Here is a 19,384-nt window from a genome sequence, read left to right on the forward strand (position 1 = left end):
GAAAGAGGGAAAGAGAGGAGCGGAAAGAGGTCATAAGTCGAAAATTAATACTCTTTTAGTCTACAAATACAGGGTGTCTTTCTTTTAAGTTTTTGAGACGGTCTGGAACCAGGCAAGCCTTGAGTTCACGTGCCTCTCTGCCTCCTGAGTACTGGGATTAAAGGTGTGGGCCACCATGCCAGGTTCTTTGGGTCTTTGAAAGGGCTTTAAAGGCTGCTGAGCTCTGGCTAACTTGGAGCTTTTTAACTTTTATTTTATGTGCATTGGGGTGAAGGTATCAGATCCCCTGGAACTGGAGTTACAGACACTTGTAAGCTGCCATGAGGGTGCTGGGAATTTGAACCCAGGTCCCCTGGAAGAACAGTTAGTGCTCTTTACTGCTGAGCCATATCTCTCCAGCTCCCAACTTAGAGCTTCTTGTATAGATGAGCTAGTTTTGAACTCTGCAGTATCTCCTCTGCCTCTTGACTATTGTGATTACAGGTGTGTGTCACCACACCTGGCTTGACTTTTTGTTTGTTTGTTGGGACAGGGTTTTTCTGTGTAGCTCTGTCTTAGAAAGTATAGATTTTTGTTAGTGTCATTTAAATTTATTCCTGAGTAACACACCATTTAAATTGGAAAATGAAGAAATCGGTCATTGGATAATTTTTGAACTTTGTGAACATTAGCATACCTATGCATTAAAATGTTTCTGATGTTCTTATGTGATATCTTGTAATGTACCTTTATGTGTGTGTTTCACTTTTGTGGTAGAAGAGTATTATTTTTCTAAAGTGCTTAAAACTTAGCTTAGGGCCTTATATATACATGCCTGGCAAGTGTCCTAGATTATTGCATGTATGTTCGTGCATGTGTACATACATGGCTGTAATTTGGAATTGTCTTATTTCCTTTATTTCCTTTTCTTAGTGTGTTGAATTTCTTTCTGTTCAGCTGATTTTATTGGTTCAGTTTTTACAGTTCAGTGGAATCTTCAGTTTTCCTCATATCAGATGATACCATCTGTGAACAAAATTACTTTTTGCTTTGAGTGCCTTTTATTTCTTGTCTCTTTTTGTTTGTTTGTTTGTTTGTTTTTTTTGTTTCAAGACAGGGTTTCTCTGTATTGTTTTGGAGGCTGTCCTGGAACTAGCTCTTGTAGATCAGGCTGGCTTCGAACTCACAGAGATCTGCCTGCCTCTGCTTCCCGAGTTCTGGGATTAAAAGCGTGCACCACCACAGCCTGGTATTCGTTTACTGAGTTTTGAGTAAATTTCTAAAAACCTAACATCTCTATCCTGTAAGCAGGCATTACTTTAAGGAAGAACTTGTTTACTCATTTGCATGTTACAAAATACAATGGAAGAAGTAAAGGAAAGATACAGAGATGGGAGAATGGATTTAAAGTGACCTTTATTTTGCTCCATTCAGGAAGAGGGACACTAACTGTAGAATAAAATGACAATGTCTTTTTTAAAATAGGGATGTTCTGTTTTATTTTGTAGTACTTAAGAGAACATATCTAATGAAGGAAAATGTGGAGGAATGGGATAATGTAGACATAATATTTTCTGGTGTCTGTTTCACAGTACAAAGCTCAAGAACACTAATCTTATGCTGGATAGTTTTAGGTGCTATTTGTGGAGAATTGGTTATATCATTGCTATTTGTGGAGAATTGTTATATCATTGGTGTGCTAGTTATGACAGGTGTGATGACTGAAAAATAGCCTCCAAAATATATACACATTGCAGTCTCTAAAAGGTGTAAATGTTACTTTACTTAGAAAGAGGGCCTTTGCATATGTAATAAAATTAATAATTTTGAAACAGGGAGATTATACTGGATTATCCAGGTGGCCCTGGAATGTCGGCACGTGTTACTAGAGTGGGCCACTGAGATTAGAACCACAGAAACCAAGATTGAAATGATGTGGCCACATACCAAGGACTGTACCTTGCCCAAAATTGAAAGCAGTAGCAGATACTCCCTTCAAGGCCCCTGCCCACCTGCTGATGGACTTCGTGCACCCTAGATAGATACGACTGGACCAACACAAAGTCATAGATTTAAACAGATACAAATTTCAAAACAATTCTACAGTTCTTCAGAGTGAGTTTTGTAAGTGACAATGTCAAAAAGGTAGACATTCCTGTGAAAGAGTAGCCCTGCCAATACCTTGGTTTGGAGAACTTCTGGCTTCCAGACCTATGAGAAAATAGTTATATTGTCTTAAAGCACTAAATGTGTAATGTCTTACGACAGCATCCATTCCACCAAATATAAATGAGTATTTCTAGAAAACCTCATTTATTCAGGTTCTTTCTATTTTAAAGGGAGTATGAGTTACTGCTTACTTATTGAGCTATAGTTTTATTTCAGATGCTGTAAGTAGATTTCACAATTTATCATTAAGGTACCTGGTAAACAATTGTAGGCATAGAACACATGAGAATTTAGCTTAGAATAGAATACAGTTTCTGTTCTTTTTTATTCAGTATAGAAGCTCCCTTGTGCCTGCGTATTCTCACTGCTCCAATAAGAATACAGTGTCCCCTCTTGCCTGCACATCTGCTGTTTTATATGAATTCTTTCACCTTTGTTGTAGAGTATATGCTTGAGGCTCTTATCTAAAAACTGAGTTATCTATTTACTCACCCAGCAGGTCTCACTTCTGATTGGTTTATTCAGAATTTAAAGAGTAAAGGCTATATGTTAGCCTAGTGTCCATTGTGTTGGGAAGCAGTACACCTTGTCTATATTATCCTAATGTCCCTAAAAGATTGAGTTTGGGCATTGAATCAGTAATCCAAGAAACATTCTAGAAGAATCTGTAACGTGAAATATGAGCTGTATTGTCTCCAATACATTACTGATCCTTTTAAGTTTCTAAAAACTGCATTTAGTATTAAGCCACATAGACTGTTAACATAGAGGATGGTTAAATCTGTCCTGACAGCTTTTGTTACAGACTAAGTCTCCAATGAGCAGTCCTGGGTTAACCACCCTTCCCTCCCCCCTCTTTTAAGTTATTATGGACAGAGTCTCACAGAGCACAGGCAAATCTACAGTTTCCTGTGGAGTTCAAGAATGACCCTGTTCTGATCTTTCTTCCATTTCTTGAGTGCTGGGAGTACTGGTATGGGTCAACATGGTTGGCCTATGTAATGTAGTGCTGGGGAATTGAACCCTGGTTTTTAATGAATATTAAGCAAACATTTTGTGAGGTGAGGTATATCCTGAGCTCCTTGATGTAACCACTAACTCTTTTTGAAGGTTTCGTACGAAGTTTTGATAAGTTAGGGAGGGGTTAAATAAATTTTCCTGATCTTTTACAAATGTCTGAGGGCAAGGAAATAATACTCCTTTAAATTGAAATACATAGAAGAGATGGTATCTTTAGTTATATAGAACATGCGAGACACTTTATATGAACATTTCGTTAAATTTTGCCAATGGCCCTATAAAACATTATCCCCATAGTGCCCCCCCAAAAAAGCTGTGACTGTGGCTATGGCAGGGAATACTTGCCTAGGAGTTGGAAACCCTGGATTCCATTCTTGATAGCACTTAAAAGAGGGTGTGTGTGCTTCAGACATTGAGAAGTTTATCTATGACAACCACAACTAGTAATTTTTGGGAGACAAAAGTTAAGTAGATTACCTATACCTTCTAGCTGTCTCACATTTCCTATCACAACATTACTAAAAGAGGTTCATTGTCCTTACTTTGGAGTCTGTTTTTCTGTTTGCCAGAATACTTATGTAGAAAAATGGTATTAGCGTTTAGGTTCTTCAGCTAACTTTGCAAGATTAACCCATAATGTAGTTGAATAAACATAAATCTAACTTTTTACTAAATTTGTTTTTAATTGGAAAACATGGAGTGAAACACTGTCTCTAAGGCTGCTTCCCTTCAATACAGTTCATGTTGTAACTGCCCCCAACCATGAAATTATTGTTGTTACTTCATAACTATAATTTTGCTACTGTTAGGAATCAAATTGTAAATATCTGTTTTCTGATAGTCTTAGGTGACCCCTATGAATGGGTCTTTGACCCACAGGTTGAGAGCTGCTGTTCTAAGGAAACATGGAATAAAATTTTTCGTTTCTAATATATTTTTGGATCTATTGTGTTGTGTCTCCCACCCCCATACCCAGTTTAGGATGAAGTGCATGTTGGAGTAGTGCTCTACCACAGAGATTCCTCTCTTCCCCTCCTCTCCCCTCCCCTCTTCTTCTATTTTGAGGCAGTCTCATTACTTTATTCAGGCTGCTTTGAGCTTAACTCAGTAGCATATTGAGGCTTTGCATTCAAAATTCTCCTTCCTCTCAACCTCCTTAGTAGTTTAGATTGTCGGTCTATACCCAGCTATTAAACAGTACAAATCTGTTACTGTTCTTAATGCCTGAACTAAAGGATAGATAGTAGGAACCACCTGTATAATGATGTGACAAACTTTTCATATGTGTATTCATGTTACCTAGAAAGTAGATACAAGACTTGTGGAGTGGAGGCAGGTTAATTAGTACAGCAATACTCAGTTCCCTTTTGTCCCCGCTCTTCCTTCCCCCTGATCAGTGTAGTGAGAACTGAGAATTTGGTAGACAAGGAACAGGTCCAGTTCCTTCCCTAAAAAAAGGGTGGCCAGTTTTGATTTCTAATATAAACCGATTCTCACTGGAAACAATAAATTCTTAATCTTTATAATTTAATGAATGTTTCTAGGCAAGAAAATTAAACAAGATTTAGGAATTATAACCACTCAAATGTGGTCTGGAGTTTCATCTCTAGAAACCTTCTTTGTTGTTAAGGATAGATCATTTTTTTCCCTCAGAAATCCATGGCTATGTAAAAGCAAAAACATTTCTGTTATTAAATCTTTCTTTTCTCTGAGCCTCTTACCCTTTTCAATACCCAGCTTCTTCATTTAATAAAATAGTACATCAATTCAAAAAAGAACTTAGGGATGTTAACTTAGAGTAGCTAAGGTAATATCAGTATGTGGTCTTTTGGTGACAGCAGTAATTTCAGTGGCTGTCTCCCATCCACCCTGCTTCAAATTGGTTGCACCGTTACCTGACTCCTTGGTTTATTGCTTTTGTGTATTCGGGCATTCAGTGAAGTTACACAGGGGTGGGGAGTGGCTTTGTCAGTGACTATTTTTCAAGTTACAGTAGTAAAACGAGTCATCCCCCTCCCCTATCCCCACACAAATCCGAATAATGTACTTTACTTTGCATTCAGCTTACTCTCTAGTAATCTGATTTCCATTTATCAATTTAAGGGGCTTGAGAAATGTTGCTTTTTTTATTGCTTTTTTTTAAGTGGGGGTGATTTGGGGTGATCTTTTAGGTGGTTGGGCTACTTAATTAACATAGATAGTGTCATTTTGTGCTTTAGCATGTGTTTTAAAAGTGTATTGTAGACGTGTCACTATAGATATGGTTAATGCCAATTAAATGTATATAAATTTTTGGTTCTGTGAATCGGTTAAGAAGTAACTTAAACTGTGTTTTGTGTGCTTCTATGTTGTTGTACACCTGTGTGCTGGCCTTGAGAGTTATAGCCCAACTGCACTCTCAGCCCCAACTCTACTTCTTGTTGAGTGTAATGTAACAAGCAGCTGCTGAGTCAGCTTTTGCTTGTACAAACTGAACCCTCTGCCATTCCTTCCCTGACATGATGGGCTTTGGACCAGAATAAATGCTTTCTTTAAACTGTTTCTGTCAAGTATTTAGTCATAAGAATATAAATGTAAATGCATCACATTAAATGTCCGATGTACATTGGCAGAGTAAACAGGCCCACTTCAAAAGGGAGGAATGAGATTATCAAGGAAGAATAGGTTGAAGCAAGACTATTCAATAGGGCAACATTAAATCCTATACTATATATAGGTCCACATCCAGCATCTGGGCCATGTATGTAGTATTGAGGTTTGAGCTCCAAAGACATTGGGCAGCACAGCCTTTTCATTTGCATCCTACATGATCTAATTCTTGGGCATGGACTTCACTTGAGCTACCTGCAGCATTCTTCTGTAGATGTTCTGTGCTCCTGGCAACTCCAGTATTCCAGGATTTCATACACTGTCCGTTGTGTGGCTGCCTGCATGAATCCTCACCCCACCACATATTGATTGCTTGACCTTCTAGGCCTTCCTTTGAAGTCTTGGTGGAAATATTTATGACTCTGTAGGGCTGTATTCAGCATGCCTACAAAGGCACCATGTGGTATCTGGTGTGTCACCAGCTTTATCTGTCTTGGTTGCCTTAGATAAATGGTTTTTAACCTTGTTAATGCTGTTGCCTTTTAATATAGTTGCTTATGTTGTAGTTGACTCCCAACCATAAAATTACACGTGTTGCTACTTCATAACTAATTTTGCTATGGTTATGAATCTCAATCTGTTTTCCGATGGTCTTAGGAGATCCCTGTGAAAGGGTCACTTGACCCCCAAAGGGTTTACTTACCCACAGGTTGAGAAACACTGCCATAATCTATAGTTACAAGTAGACTCTCAGGACTACGTTTCTGAACCATGAAAAAGAATTCTGTTGTTCTTGTTGGAGTATGACACTACAGAGCCTCCCCAAGGGAAAAATCTTTCAAAAATTCTATCTCTGCATCCTGGAGCCTGCACCAGGTAGGCTCTGGTCAGTTCCTGAGGTGTTCTACTATCCCAGTGCAGCATGCTTGGTGGCTTTTTAATGATAAAATCTTAAACAGCCTCCCCTGCTTTCTGCCCCTGCAGGTGTTGCTTTGCAGACCAGGCTGACTTTGAATTTGCTGCCCCCCCGCCGTTTTTTTTGAAAGGGATTCCCACTGTTGCTCTGGCTGGCTTGGAACTCGATGTGTAGACCAGGCTGGAGAGATCCATCTGCCTCTGACTCCCCAGTGCTGAAATTAAAGACATGTGCCACCACTGCCTGTCTTGTAATCTTTTCTTTTCTTTCATTTTTTTTGAGTGGAGGGGTCCAAACAGGCTTTCTCTGTGTAGCCCTGTCTTCCAAGTGCTGGGATTAAAGACAGTGCACCGCCACCACCACCAGTATAATCTTTTTTAATAGTTTTAAATCTGTTTATTCTGTGTTTGCATGTTGATACACACTTCTGCCACTGTGGTAATCAGAGGGGCAAGCTGTGGGACTCATCCTCTCTTTCCACTGTGTCCCAGGGATCGAAGTAGGTTGTCAGGTTTAGTGGCTATCTACTGAATCATTTCTCTGGACCTGAATTTGTAGTCTTCAGTGTGCTAGCTCATGCCTACCTTTCATTGTCCACACCTTTCATTCACTCATTTTCAGGGCTGACTTCATGCTTTGCAAATCTTTTTGTTCTACCTTTAGCTTCTGTCATTGTAAACTCAGCTAGAAAGTGGCCATTGGTAATAAATGCTGAATGCTGTTATATCTTGAAATTTTTCCTGCCAACTTAATTAGCTTGTCATTGTTAAATTAAGCCTTTAACAAAACTTAAACATGCCAGGCAGTGGTGGGGCACACCTTTGATTTATCGCTTGGGAGGCAGAGGCAGGGGAATCTCTGAGTTCAAGACCAGCTGTGCACATCATGGCAGTTATGAACCAGAGACTCTTTGTTCCTCGGAGAGCTTCCATAATGCAGCCATTGGTCTTCTCCATAGTGTCCTGTGAATTATAGACTCCTTTGCTTTCTTCACATCCCTTTCTGACAACCCTTTTCTTAGGCTTGCTTGGTCAGACATTTTATCTCTTAGTGCCTATATAGTTTTGTGGTATTAGTTTTTCTCTTTGTTGAACTTATCGTGTTTGTGCATTAGTCTCCTAAGCTTGGTGAGCATGTTTATGACCAGTATTTGTAATTCTCTGGTACACAAATCATGTGTCAGTTAAGCAAAACCATTTGGTAGTGATTTACCTTCCATTGGGGTAGGGTGTGTTTCCCTGTGTAATTTTCTTGATTTCTGTGTATCAGATTAAGCTGTTGCCCTTTTCAGTTTGGCCCTTCTGCAAGAGACGATCTGAGGCCTCTCTAGTCTGTGTTCTAGGCTAGCCTGCTTTGTTTGTCCTGAACAGCTGGAGGGGTATTCCAGATCCCTCTCCAGCACCAAAGACAGGCAAGAGTAGAGGTGTTTGCCAGATCTTAGACCACTGTTTCCTGCCCCAGAGGGAAGCTAAGGAGCTAAGCTTTTTTATACCCACTGTTTTATGTTGAGACAGGGAAGTGGGACTATGTGTTTCTATTTGAGTTTCACTGATCCTTCCTGGGTCATGTTAGAATTTTAGAGATAAGTTAGACAGAAGCTGATTCTAGACCCCAGAAAAAGCACAGTGTACTATTTTTTCCCTCCCCAGAGAGACGTTGGAAGCTAGAGGTTTCTCTCCTAATAGTGATCCTACATAAGGAATAGTGATTATGACAAGAAGTCGCCTGGAATTTTCCTGCTGCCTTCCATATGGCCGATTATTTTGCCCTGACCAGTGATGCTATAGAGCCTCCTGTGTAGCTCCTAGATTTCCCTCAAAGGGCATCTGTCTGTTGTGCTCACCTCATAAATTTTCTATTCTAAACTTTTCATGTGGTGGATTCAGCTGAGACAAACTGATTCTGGGCAGATTGAAAGGGGAGAGAGAAAGGGAAGTGGGGAGACATGCACAGTTTAGGGGAGTAGTGAATGGTTTTTAGGGGAAGAGAATGAGCAGGAGAACACACTGTAAGCCACCCAGACAAGGTTCTTCAAGGATATAGATTGGTGTTTGGGTTTCATTTTTTTCTTCAGAGAGATCCGCCTGCTTCTGCCTCTCTGTACTGGGACTAAAGGTGTGCGGAGCTATTATTGCTTTCTAAACTGTAAAGTGTGGACACCAGTTTGGGGAATACATGTACATCAGAACCATAACACCTCCCTTTCAAATACTAAATTTTGTTGTCTCCTTTTTATTCCTAGCAATGTCTCAGGCTGTGCAGACAAATGGAACTCAACCATTAAGCAAAACATGGGAACTCAGTTTGTACGAATTACAACGAACACCTCAGGTAATATAGACTACTGTAAAGTCTGCTCATGGACTGGACAGGCAGAGGTGCTAACTGGAGTCTGGGGGGGAAAATGTACAATTTTAGGGATTGACAGCACATTCTAAACTGTGGATGTGGGAACCAAGAGAGATGAATAAAGTCTGTAATTTAATCCAGAGGCATTCACTGTTCAGAAATTAGATAACAGGTGAAGAGCCAGTAAAGGGGACTGAGGAAGAGCATCCAGAAGAAAAGGAAGAAAATGAGAGCTGAGAGAAAGAGTTTAAAATCTAAAAGAATCAGGCTGTAGTAAATGTGTTTAACATTGCTGATACACTGAAATTGTAGGATTTGATTCAGCAGAAATGCTTGTTTACCTCATAGTCCAGTGGTTCTCAACTTTCCTAATGCCATGACCCTCTAATACAGTTCCTCATGGGGTGACCCCTCACCTTTAAAATTATTTTGTTGATGATTTATAACTGTAATTTTGCTTCTGTTATAAATTTAACATAAATATCTGATATGGATATGGTCTTAGGTGACCCCTCTGAAAGGATCTTTTGCCCCTCCCCCCAGGATCTCAACCCACAGATTGAGAACCAATATCATAGAGCATAGTCACTTGAGTAGGTTGAAGGTTGAATGTAATCATGATGTATTCTCATGATGGCTTATGCTGTGATTACTGAGTATAAGGGGAGAAAAATGACAAGAAATGAAAAGATGCTTTTTTTCTAGGAATTTGTGCAGAACAGAGAAAGGGAACAGAAACTGGAATTAACTTTTCAGAGTGGCAGGTGTCTTTGTTCTCTTCCTCTTGCACAGCTCAGGAGTACTTTATTCACATTTGATGTTGTAGCCACTGTTGGGAGGGGAGGAGGAAGGAAGGCAGGAAGGCGGAAGCCTGAGACAGAACAAATGAAACAAACAAGGATGTCTTGGAAATGGGGCTCTTTGGTCTGTTGCAAGTGATAGAAAGTGTGTAGGTAGAGTAAAATAAAGCACTAAAGGAAAGGAGAATGAGTTAGATTCACAATTGCTGAGTAGTGTTTACTACTTGTGCAAAGTTTTCGTTGCCATTAATTTGGTTCCTGGTGAGTGTGTCCCTCCCCCCCCACACAGGTTAAGTAACAGATGTTTGGTTTACCCAGACTGGAGTCTGGAGTTTGTTAGGCATACTCTAAAGAGGGAGAGGAGAACAAACTACCTAGATTATCATTGTGCTTTCTGATTGCTTCTTCACACACAGGGCTGTTTATAATCCCTAAATCAAAAGTACAGTGTTAGAGAGGATTTTGCGAATTCCTAATATAAGTGCCATCTTAACCTGGTTATTATACAGGTTTTTGTTTGTTTTTTTGTTTTTGTTTTTGTTTTTCTGTGGCTTTGGAGCCTGTCCTGGAACTAGCTCTTGTAAACCAGGCTGGTCTCGAACTCACAGAGATCCGCCTGCCTCTGCCTCCCGAGTTCTGGGATTAAAGATGTGCGCCACCAATGCCCAGCTATTATACACTTATTATCTATGTTTCAAAAATAGGAATATATTTGAAATGTAATACATAGAAAAGTATATTTATTTAAAAAATATAGAAAGTGTTATTTATAGAGGTTGAAACTTAATTTGCTGATTTAGTGGTAGTTTTATAAATACATTTTACTTGACACATTTGTGAAGTAAAATCTCTAATTTCTATGCCCTTCACTGTGGCGTAATTGACTCGACCATGTTAAATAAGGAACAGGTATGGTAGCCAGTGAACAGGAGTGCTGGAAACCTGTTTCGTTTTGCTTGTAGTACTGTTCTCAGTCCATAGGAGTCAGTAAGTGTTACTGGCTTTAGATTGGGTAGTCTTGGTTCTCAACACTAGCTGTGGGGAGAATGAGTAGTCCTGGTTGTAGGGCTGGAATTCTGCATTGGAATTCAAATAGATTTTGGCAGAGAAACATTGTTAGTGACAGTTTGATGATACATCTTGTATTTCTCACTTGTTACAGCTTAAAGCACCTGCTAGTTAGCTTGAGAACTTGACCACTTTTTTGTTTTGAGACTGGGTTTCATTATAGAGCCAGGGCTGGTCTTGAACTCAAAATTCTCCTGCCTTACTCAGATCATAGGTGTGTGTTTCCAAATTTGCTTGACCCGTGTATAATTAGACTTTTGGAAAATCAAAGTTGATTTTTAAATGATATGTTTTAAATTACTAAAACTTAGATACTTTCATTGGATTTAAATTTTTGAGACAGTCTTGTATATTTCAGGGTGGCATCATTAAAGTCACTTTGTAGCTGAGGATGGCCTTGAACCTTTTGACTATCCCTGCTTCTACCTCCTAAATGCTTAATTTCAGCTGTGGTCTGTTATCTCATTTCTGCTGCTGTTACAAAATACCCTGATCAAAAGCAATTTAGGAGAGGAAAGGGCATGTGATTCCAGGTTGCAGTCCTTAGTAGTTTTGGTCATAATTAGCTGGTTGACTTATACTGGTTTTCTTACTTGTAAGATGTGGAGGTTAGGTCTAACCAAATCCTAAGAATTCTATCTTGAAAATTTAAAGCATTTCTATAAGTTAAATAGCTCATGCTATACCTCAAAATGTTTTATAATTCTAGTCTGGGGACGTAACTCAGTTGATAGAAGTGCTTCCCTGGCACGAGGAAGCCCTGGTTTCAATCCCTAACATCACATAAATCAGGCAGGCTAATTTCCATGAATATATAGTCAGTCAGTCAGTCAGTCAGTCAGTCAGTCAGTCAGTCCCTCCCTCCCTCCCTCCCTCCCTCCCTCCCTCCCATGCCCCTTTTGGCATTAAGGGTATTTAAATAATGCAGATATGGTAGAGTTCAAGAGTCTGGAGGAATATTTTAGTTAAGACAAAATTGGCTATGAGATGGCCATGGTGGTGACTTGGGTGATGGTATGTAGATGTTCATTTTTATGATTTTCAATAATTGTGTATGTTTGAATTTATCAATAATAAAAAGAGATTAAGTAGTCACTCTTTTACAGGAGGCAATAACAGATGGCTTGGAAATTGTGGTTTCACCTAGAAGTCTACACAGTGAATTAATGTGCCCAATTTGCTTGGATATGTTGAAGAACACTATGACTACAAAGGAGTGTTTACATCGGTTCTGTGCAGATTGCATTATCACAGCCCTTAGAAGTGGGTATGTTGGAATGAGTCATTCCTGGATCTTAGATTGCAGTAGTCTATAAGCCATGTGGAAACTGGACCCTTTCCTAAAAAGTGTAGAATCTAGGTTTTAATTAGTGGAAGTTGGTGTTTGTTTGTTTGCTTATTATCTTTCTTTGTTTTAGGACAGGGTTTTTCTTACATTGTACCCAGGCTAGTCTGGAACTTGACTTGTGGTTCAGGCTTGCTTTGGGTTCCTATGCAGTTTTCTGCTTCAGCCTCCCAAGTGCTGAGATTATATAGGTGAGCCCCAATATCCTGTTCTCAGTTCTGCCCCCACAAGTGTATCAGTTAAGGTTTTTGAAATCCTGGTTAACTTGTTTATTTAATTTTCAAGGATTGTTTGGTTAACCATTTCACATATTTGTGATAGTAAAGATAACCTTAGATATTGGATGTTTTTGTTTTTAGCCCAACAGTCATGTTTATGTTTTCTTTCTTTTCCTTTTTACTTAGCAACAAAGAATGCCCTACCTGTCGGAAAAAATTGGTCTCTAAAAGATCACTGAGGCCGGACCCAAACTTTGATGCACTCATCAGCAAAATCTACCCAAGTCGTGATGAGTATGAAGCTCATCAAGAGAGAGTGCTGGCCAGGATCAACAAGCACAACAACCAGCAGGCACTCAGCCACAGCATTGAGGAGGGGCTGAAGATACAGGCCATGAACAGGTACTCAAAGGAGGAGAGGCGGGCCATTCCACATACTTACTGCTGACTTTACCCGTGTTGTAAGATGAAAATGCAGTGATAAATAATTGTTCTGTACAGCTATCTTTTCTTTTCTTTCTTTCTTTTTTTTTTTTTTTTTTTTTTTTTTTGGTTTTACGAGACAGGGTTTCTCTGTATTGTTTTGGAGGCTGTCAGTCCAGCCTGGCCTCGAACTCACAGAGATCCACCTGCCTCTGCCTCCCGAGTGCTGGGATTAAAGGCGTGTGCCACCACCGCCCGGCCAGCTTAAAGGTATAATATATACTTGTAGGGTATTGCATCTAAAATACTAGAATTTGGGCTTGTGAGGTCCACTGAACCCACAGTGGAAGGAGAGAAACCACTTCCAAAAAGTTGTTCTTTCACTTTTGCACGTGAACCCATGCATGTATGTGTACATGTGCACTCCCACACACTGATGATAATATGAAATACAATTTCTTGTACCGCTTCTGTTTAGAGTAAATACATTGAGAAGATTGTATTTATCTCTGGTTTGAGTCCTCTTTAGTGAGCTGTTTATTCTTACTACCTTGTTATAATGTCCTTGTGAAAATTATTAGTGACCTTTGTATTATGCAATATGATGGCTGATTGAGTTGAAGACTTCATTGTACCAGGTAGTTTTCTTACCTGGATTTCAGGTGAGTCTGCTTGTTCTTCTAATTGTTAGCCATTACTTCAAAGTTGGTTTATTAAGTTTTTATTTCTCTAATTCTTACCAGTGCAGTGTTGCCACCATCATTTTTTGTTCAACTTTCAGTGCAATAGCTTGTCTACAGATGACTTCATCGATTTCAGGCTTTAATTACCACCCATCCATACTTAGAGTGGACTGCTGAATTTTAGACTGAATTCATTTCCTCTTCAGTAACTAAGAGGTTGTTTTTGGTTTACCTGGAACTTGTTATGTAGACAAGGCTGGGTTTGAACTCACAGAGATTAGCCTGCTTCTGCCCTCTGAGTATTGGGATTAATAGTATACCCAGCCATGCCTTGTCTCCTCTAAGAGCCAAAAGACGTTTTAGAATTAGCATATTCAGTGTGAAGGCTTTCATATTACCACTGTGCTTATTCCTGTTGTTTTTCTCTGATTTTATTTACCAGTTTAGTGGTAAATGATCATCATTTTCCAAATAGGAGATGCTAGTAAGTAAAAGGCTCATTGTTTTAATGACTATCACATGGCTGAACTGCCAAGTGTCTTCAGGTGTCATCCCAGACCAAGTAATTGGAGCCTCCACATAACTGTGTTTAGGTTCTGAATGATTTGGAAGTACAGTGGTCAAAAAGCCGTCTGTTGTAAAGGTTAAAAAGCTGAGTTCTATTCTGGGAACTACTACCATATTTCTGAAAGGAAGATACAGTGCTAAATATTGGATTACTTATTTTTAGAGTTGGACAGATTTAACAGTATTCACCTTAGTCTCAAGAGGAGCACAGTTTTCCTTGATTAAAAAAAAAACTTTTATAGATAATCTCGAAGAGTGCTGGGATTAAAGATGTGCACACTGTGTACAACTGTTTTAATCTTTTATGTGTGTTAATGGTAAGCTTTTTAGACCTTTGAGGGGCATATGGAAAGCAATGACAGTATTTTTCACTCAATTCACTAGTCAAATTTTCTTTCTTGCACTTTTTTTTAAATTTTAGAATTCAAAAGTTCAGTACTGGAGAGATGGCTCTTCCAGAGGACCTAGGTTCAATTCCCAGGGCCCACATGGCAGCTCACAACTGTCTGTAACTACAGTCCCAGGGAATCAAATACCATCTTCTGGCCTCTGCACAGTCCCTGGGAATCCATACCATCTTCTGGCCTCTGCAAACACACACACCACACTCACTCTTTTTCTCTCTCCCTCCCTCCAATACCATCTTCTGGCCTCTGCGGGCAACACACACACACTTCCCTCCCTCCCTCCCTCCCTCCCTCCCTCCCTCCCTCCCTCCCTCCCTCCCTCCCGATACACATGTAGGCCAAACACCCATGCACATAAAATAAAAATAAACGTTAAAAACAGACAAAATTCTAAAGTTCAGTATAAAACTTGGCTTTAGTTTGATGCTTTAAGGACCCTAATGTAAATCCTCTTCCTTTTCCCTCTTTATTAGATTACAGCGAGGCAAGAAGCAACAGATTGAAAACGGCAGTGGAGCAGAAGATAATGGTGACAGTTCACACTGTAGTAATGCATCCACACACAGCAATCAGGAAGCGGGACCTAGCAACAAACGGACCAAAACATCTGATGACTCTGGGCTTGAACTTGATAATAGCAATGCAACAGTGGCTATTGATCCAGTAATGGATGGTGCTAGTGAGATTGAGTTAGTTTTCAGGCCCCATCCAACACTTATGGAAAAGGATGACAGTGCACAAACAAGGTAAGTGTGCAGATTAGTTTCAGAATGTTTAGTTTGGAGTTTAGTTGGAAAGCTTGCATTTGAAATAAAATCAGCATTTGCCATTCTACTGAATTTACTGCTACGTAGATTGCTTGTTTGCTTTCCCTCTCTCCCCTTCCCCCTTTCTTTTTTCTTTGCATTCTTCCCAAGGCAAGAAGCACTTCACAGAGGATTAATCCTCACAGGTGATGAAGAAAAAGGCAATTCAGAACAGGCTCTGAATTTCATACTGGCAAGGATGAGTTTCCATACCACTCAGATAGTGCTTGCCAGCAAGTACAAATCAATAGCAAATATTTGTTGAATGAGTAATTGAATAGTAATATCATGGTTTTAAAATCCCAAAATCGGCCAGTGGGTAGTGATACACACCTCCCAACACTTAGGAGGCAGAAGCATGTGGATCTCCAGGACTACACAGAAACCCTGTCTTAAGAAATGAAAGAAAGAAAGAAAGAAAAGAAAAAAAATATCTCAAGACCAGCACTTCTATGTTCTGCTTTAGCCTTCAAAACCAGAAATGTTAATTCTGAAGACAATTTGCTCTTATTCTTAGTGTTCCTCTTGCTTCGGTCAACAGATTATAGTAATTGGTGTTGAAAGGTGTGCTGTTTTTTGTTGTTGTTGTTTTTTTTATTTAGTACACTGTACGTTTGTTTGTTTGTTTTTGGTTGCTTTGTATCTTATAGAAGGTAAGGGTGGTGAGCCTTCATGGCCTGTCTTTATTTAAAAAAAAATCTATCTATCCATCCATCCATCCATCCATCCTACAGACTTCTGCCTACGTGTACACCTGTGTGCCAGAAGAGGGCAGCAGATCTCATTACAGATGGTTATGAACCACCATGTGGGTGCTGAGAGTTGAACTCAGGACCTCTGGAAGAGCAGCCAGTACTCTTAACCACTGAGCCATCTCTCCAGCCCTTGTCTTTGCTTTTTTATAATGCAGTAGATTTCTCTTAATATTCAATAATTGGGACATATGTGTTTTACATAGCTTTATAGCTCCATAATTTAAGAATGTCTTTAATATACTCTAGAAATTAAATGTTTGGTGGTTTTTTCTTATAGATACATAAAGACTTCAGGTAATGCCACTGTTGATCATTTATCCAAGTATCTGGCTGTGAGATTAGCTTTAGAAGAACTTCGAAGCAAAGGAGAATCAAACCAGATGAACCTCGATACAGCCAGTGAGAAGCAGTACACCATTTACATAGCTACAGCCAGTGGCCAGTTCACTGTGAGTATTTACATCAGTGGACTGGAAAGTGTGAGCTCGCTGTGAGTGGCAAGTAGTGCTGTGGGCTCTGTTAAGAAAGTAAGAGCCCCGAGACCCTGAAGGAAAAAGTAGCATATGAGTGATTGTGATGCCCTTTGCTCTGTTGTGGGCAAGATCTGTGGCCTTTGTTGTTTGTCTGTTTTGTCTATTACTGAGCACCATGCATTTTCATAATCTTGCCTTTCTCTTTGTTCTAGGTATTAAATGGCTCTTTTTCTTTGGAATTGGTCAGTGAGAAATACTGGAAAGTGAACAAACCCATGGAACTTTATTATGCACCCACCAAGGAGCACAAATAAGCTTTTCAAAATCAATTCTGAGACTGAACTTTTTATAGCCTATTTCTTTAATATTAAAGATGCACCATCATTACTTTCATGGACAGATCTGGGATATGTTCAGTTTTCTTTCTGAGCCAGACTTGTTTACACTATGAGATTTGTTTTCCCTTATTTAAGACTCTAGTAATTCAGTAACCCCTGCTCCCTTAATAGTATAAATAAGTTATATGCCACAGAAAGTGTGGTTTCTTTGGAGAGGACACTTTGACCTAGGAATTTTTTGTAGTTCTCTCTTCCTGTTGTTTTTTTTTTTCCCCTTCCAGTTTTTGATCTTTTGAGACAGGCTGTCATTATATAGCCCTGGCTAGCTTGGGACTTTCTGAGTTGTGCAGGGTGACCTTGAATATGGAGTGATACTCCTTCCTAAGTACTGGGATTGTAGTCTTGCATTATCACACCGGTTTTAAGATTCAGTTGACCATCAGCCATCTTTCCCCCTTCAAAAGTTTTGTAGCCTAAAGAATGTTAGCCAATATGTATTCTGGCTTTTTTTCCCTTGGAGTCTTGTATATTTATAGTTTTCTATATAAACTGTAGTATCTTCATGAAGACCGAGGCTCACATTTACTGTGCTTAAACAATTCTCATAGGATTATTATTTTCATGGTATTTTCTTACACAATATCTTGTTTAAAAAGAGGTTCTTTATGAACTTGGTGTCCATTGTCATGCATTGTTTTTGTTTCTCACTGTTTTCCCTGAAAGTTTAGAATTCTGGTCACGGGAAGAGAAATAGAGTTCTTTGAGAACATGGTTTATGTATAGATTTCACTGAAGAACAAAAAGTTTAAATTGGTGATAAAATGTATTTCTCAGTTGTACATTTAAGAGTTCTTTTTTCCTGTGTTAGTTTTATTGTTCAGTTCCTTTATTATATGTGTTTGATGCTTTTCCCTATTAAAATATCAGAGATACGGAGATATTTTGCACTTTAGCCTTGATGAAAAGTACAAGATATGTTCAAAGCATCCTCTAATTCTTTTCTTATTAATTCAAGAATAACATGACACATCGAGCTAAAAATGGAAAAGAAAGACTGATTCCGTTTGAAGAGTTCTTTTTGAGTTGCCATGTGTTTATAAATTTAGTTCTCTGTTAATTACACTTTGTGGAAGCAGGCTAATGGGGCATGAACATTGCTTTGATAATAATAAGACAGGTCTGCAGAAGAGTCAGCCAATTGGTAGTTATTCATATATTCTTAGTTTTGTATTGAGACAGTGTTGATAGTTTGGGAGCCACAAGGCTTTATGCTGACCACTCAAAAATAATACTGACTTACGTCTTATTTTTCATTTCTGTCCTGATTCTACATGTGTCTCCAAGTTTGTATTCTCACAGTATTTACTATGACATGTTTGCATTGAGAAATTTAACCCAAAGGGTTTTGATAGGAGGAAGTGGACCTCCAAGTACCATTGTAACTTAAGTCTGTCTAGTCATTATAAATACTTATCTGTCAGTTCCGACAGATTGGGGCCAGCTTGATGTTTTAACTTGAGCCAAGTATGAAAACTTAAAGGCTTTCTCAATTTTTTACCATTTTATTGAAAATATTTGAAATCTGTTTTTACAATTTTTTTGGTAATTTGTGCCATAAGATTTGAAAACCACCAAAATTATAAGAACTTTTATATCCAATTCCTTTTTGGGGGTAATGTTAAGTTGTATAGATTATTAATGCATGTTTGCTGAATATAACCCTTGTTTTGTGATGTAATTGCGTAGATTTTGTTGATAACATTAGAGTAGTGGTTGTATTAAATAACTAAATTCTCATTGTGGTTATTGAAATTTTATCTTTAAGCAGAAAATTATTTGTGAATATGAGTTTGTGCTTAGAGAATGTATGTGTTTTTATCTGTCAGTATGGGAGCACATAAACTGTTTGCATCATTTAGTGAAGTTATTACATGTGTACTCCTTTGCCAAATACATAGGTAATTAGTAAAACATTGAGTGCATTGTGTATGTGTGTGTGTATGTATGTGTATATGTATGTGTATGTGCATGCTTGGGTGGGGAATATTGATGACAGGAGAAAAAATAGCATTGGCTATCATTACCATCCAAGGTTTCAAGGTATTTTGCAACTCACTCCTGTAATCACTGACATAACGAAGTCTACAGAACCAAGCCATCTAACTGTTGTTCAGCTGTCCTTGAACTCCAGGCCTCAAATTGCTTTCTTACTTCAGTCTCTTGAGTATTGGGATTATAAGTGCAGACAACAATGCTCATTTTCTCTTTTCTCCCCTGGGGAGTGGGATGGAGTTCAGTGGTGGTATGTACATTTACACTGTTACTTTCAATTTCCCAAACAAACTGAATACACTAAATAGTCCTCTAAACTGCCTGTCCCTTGACCACTTGTGTTCCATGGGCTTTTTTTTTTTTTTTTTTAAATTAAGAATTTGGCTTTTGCTGGGCTTTGGTGGCGCATGCCTTTAATCCCAGCACG

At 38.9% G+C, this 19,384-nt stretch overlaps 1 protein-coding gene across 2 annotated transcripts in view; it reads left to right on the forward strand.

Moving 5' to 3' along the window:
* Positions 1 to 18,823, forward strand: part of Rnf2 (ring finger protein 2) — a 30,403-nt gene extending 11,580 nt beyond the window's left edge. For both annotated transcript variants that reach the window (XM_040738074.1, XM_040738075.1), the window contains exons 2-7: positions 8,916 to 9,004; positions 11,997 to 12,157; positions 12,640 to 12,855; positions 15,007 to 15,279; positions 16,372 to 16,543; positions 16,780 to 18,823. In XM_040738074.1, coding sequence (XP_040594008.1) covers positions 8,916 to 9,004; positions 11,997 to 12,157; positions 12,640 to 12,855; positions 15,007 to 15,279; positions 16,372 to 16,543; positions 16,780 to 16,881 — 1,013 coding nt within the window. In that variant the 3' untranslated portion in view covers positions 16,882 to 18,823. The remainder of the gene's footprint in view (positions 1 to 8,915; positions 9,005 to 11,996; positions 12,158 to 12,639; positions 12,856 to 15,006; positions 15,280 to 16,371; positions 16,544 to 16,779) is intronic.
* Positions 18,824 to 19,384: the final 561 nt, after the last annotated feature.

This window comes from Mesocricetus auratus, unplaced genomic scaffold, assembly GCF_017639785.1.
Source record: "Mesocricetus auratus isolate SY011 unplaced genomic scaffold, BCM_Maur_2.0 Super-Scaffold_100676, whole genome shotgun sequence".
NCBI lineage: Eukaryota > Metazoa > Chordata > Mammalia > Rodentia > Cricetidae > Mesocricetus > Mesocricetus auratus.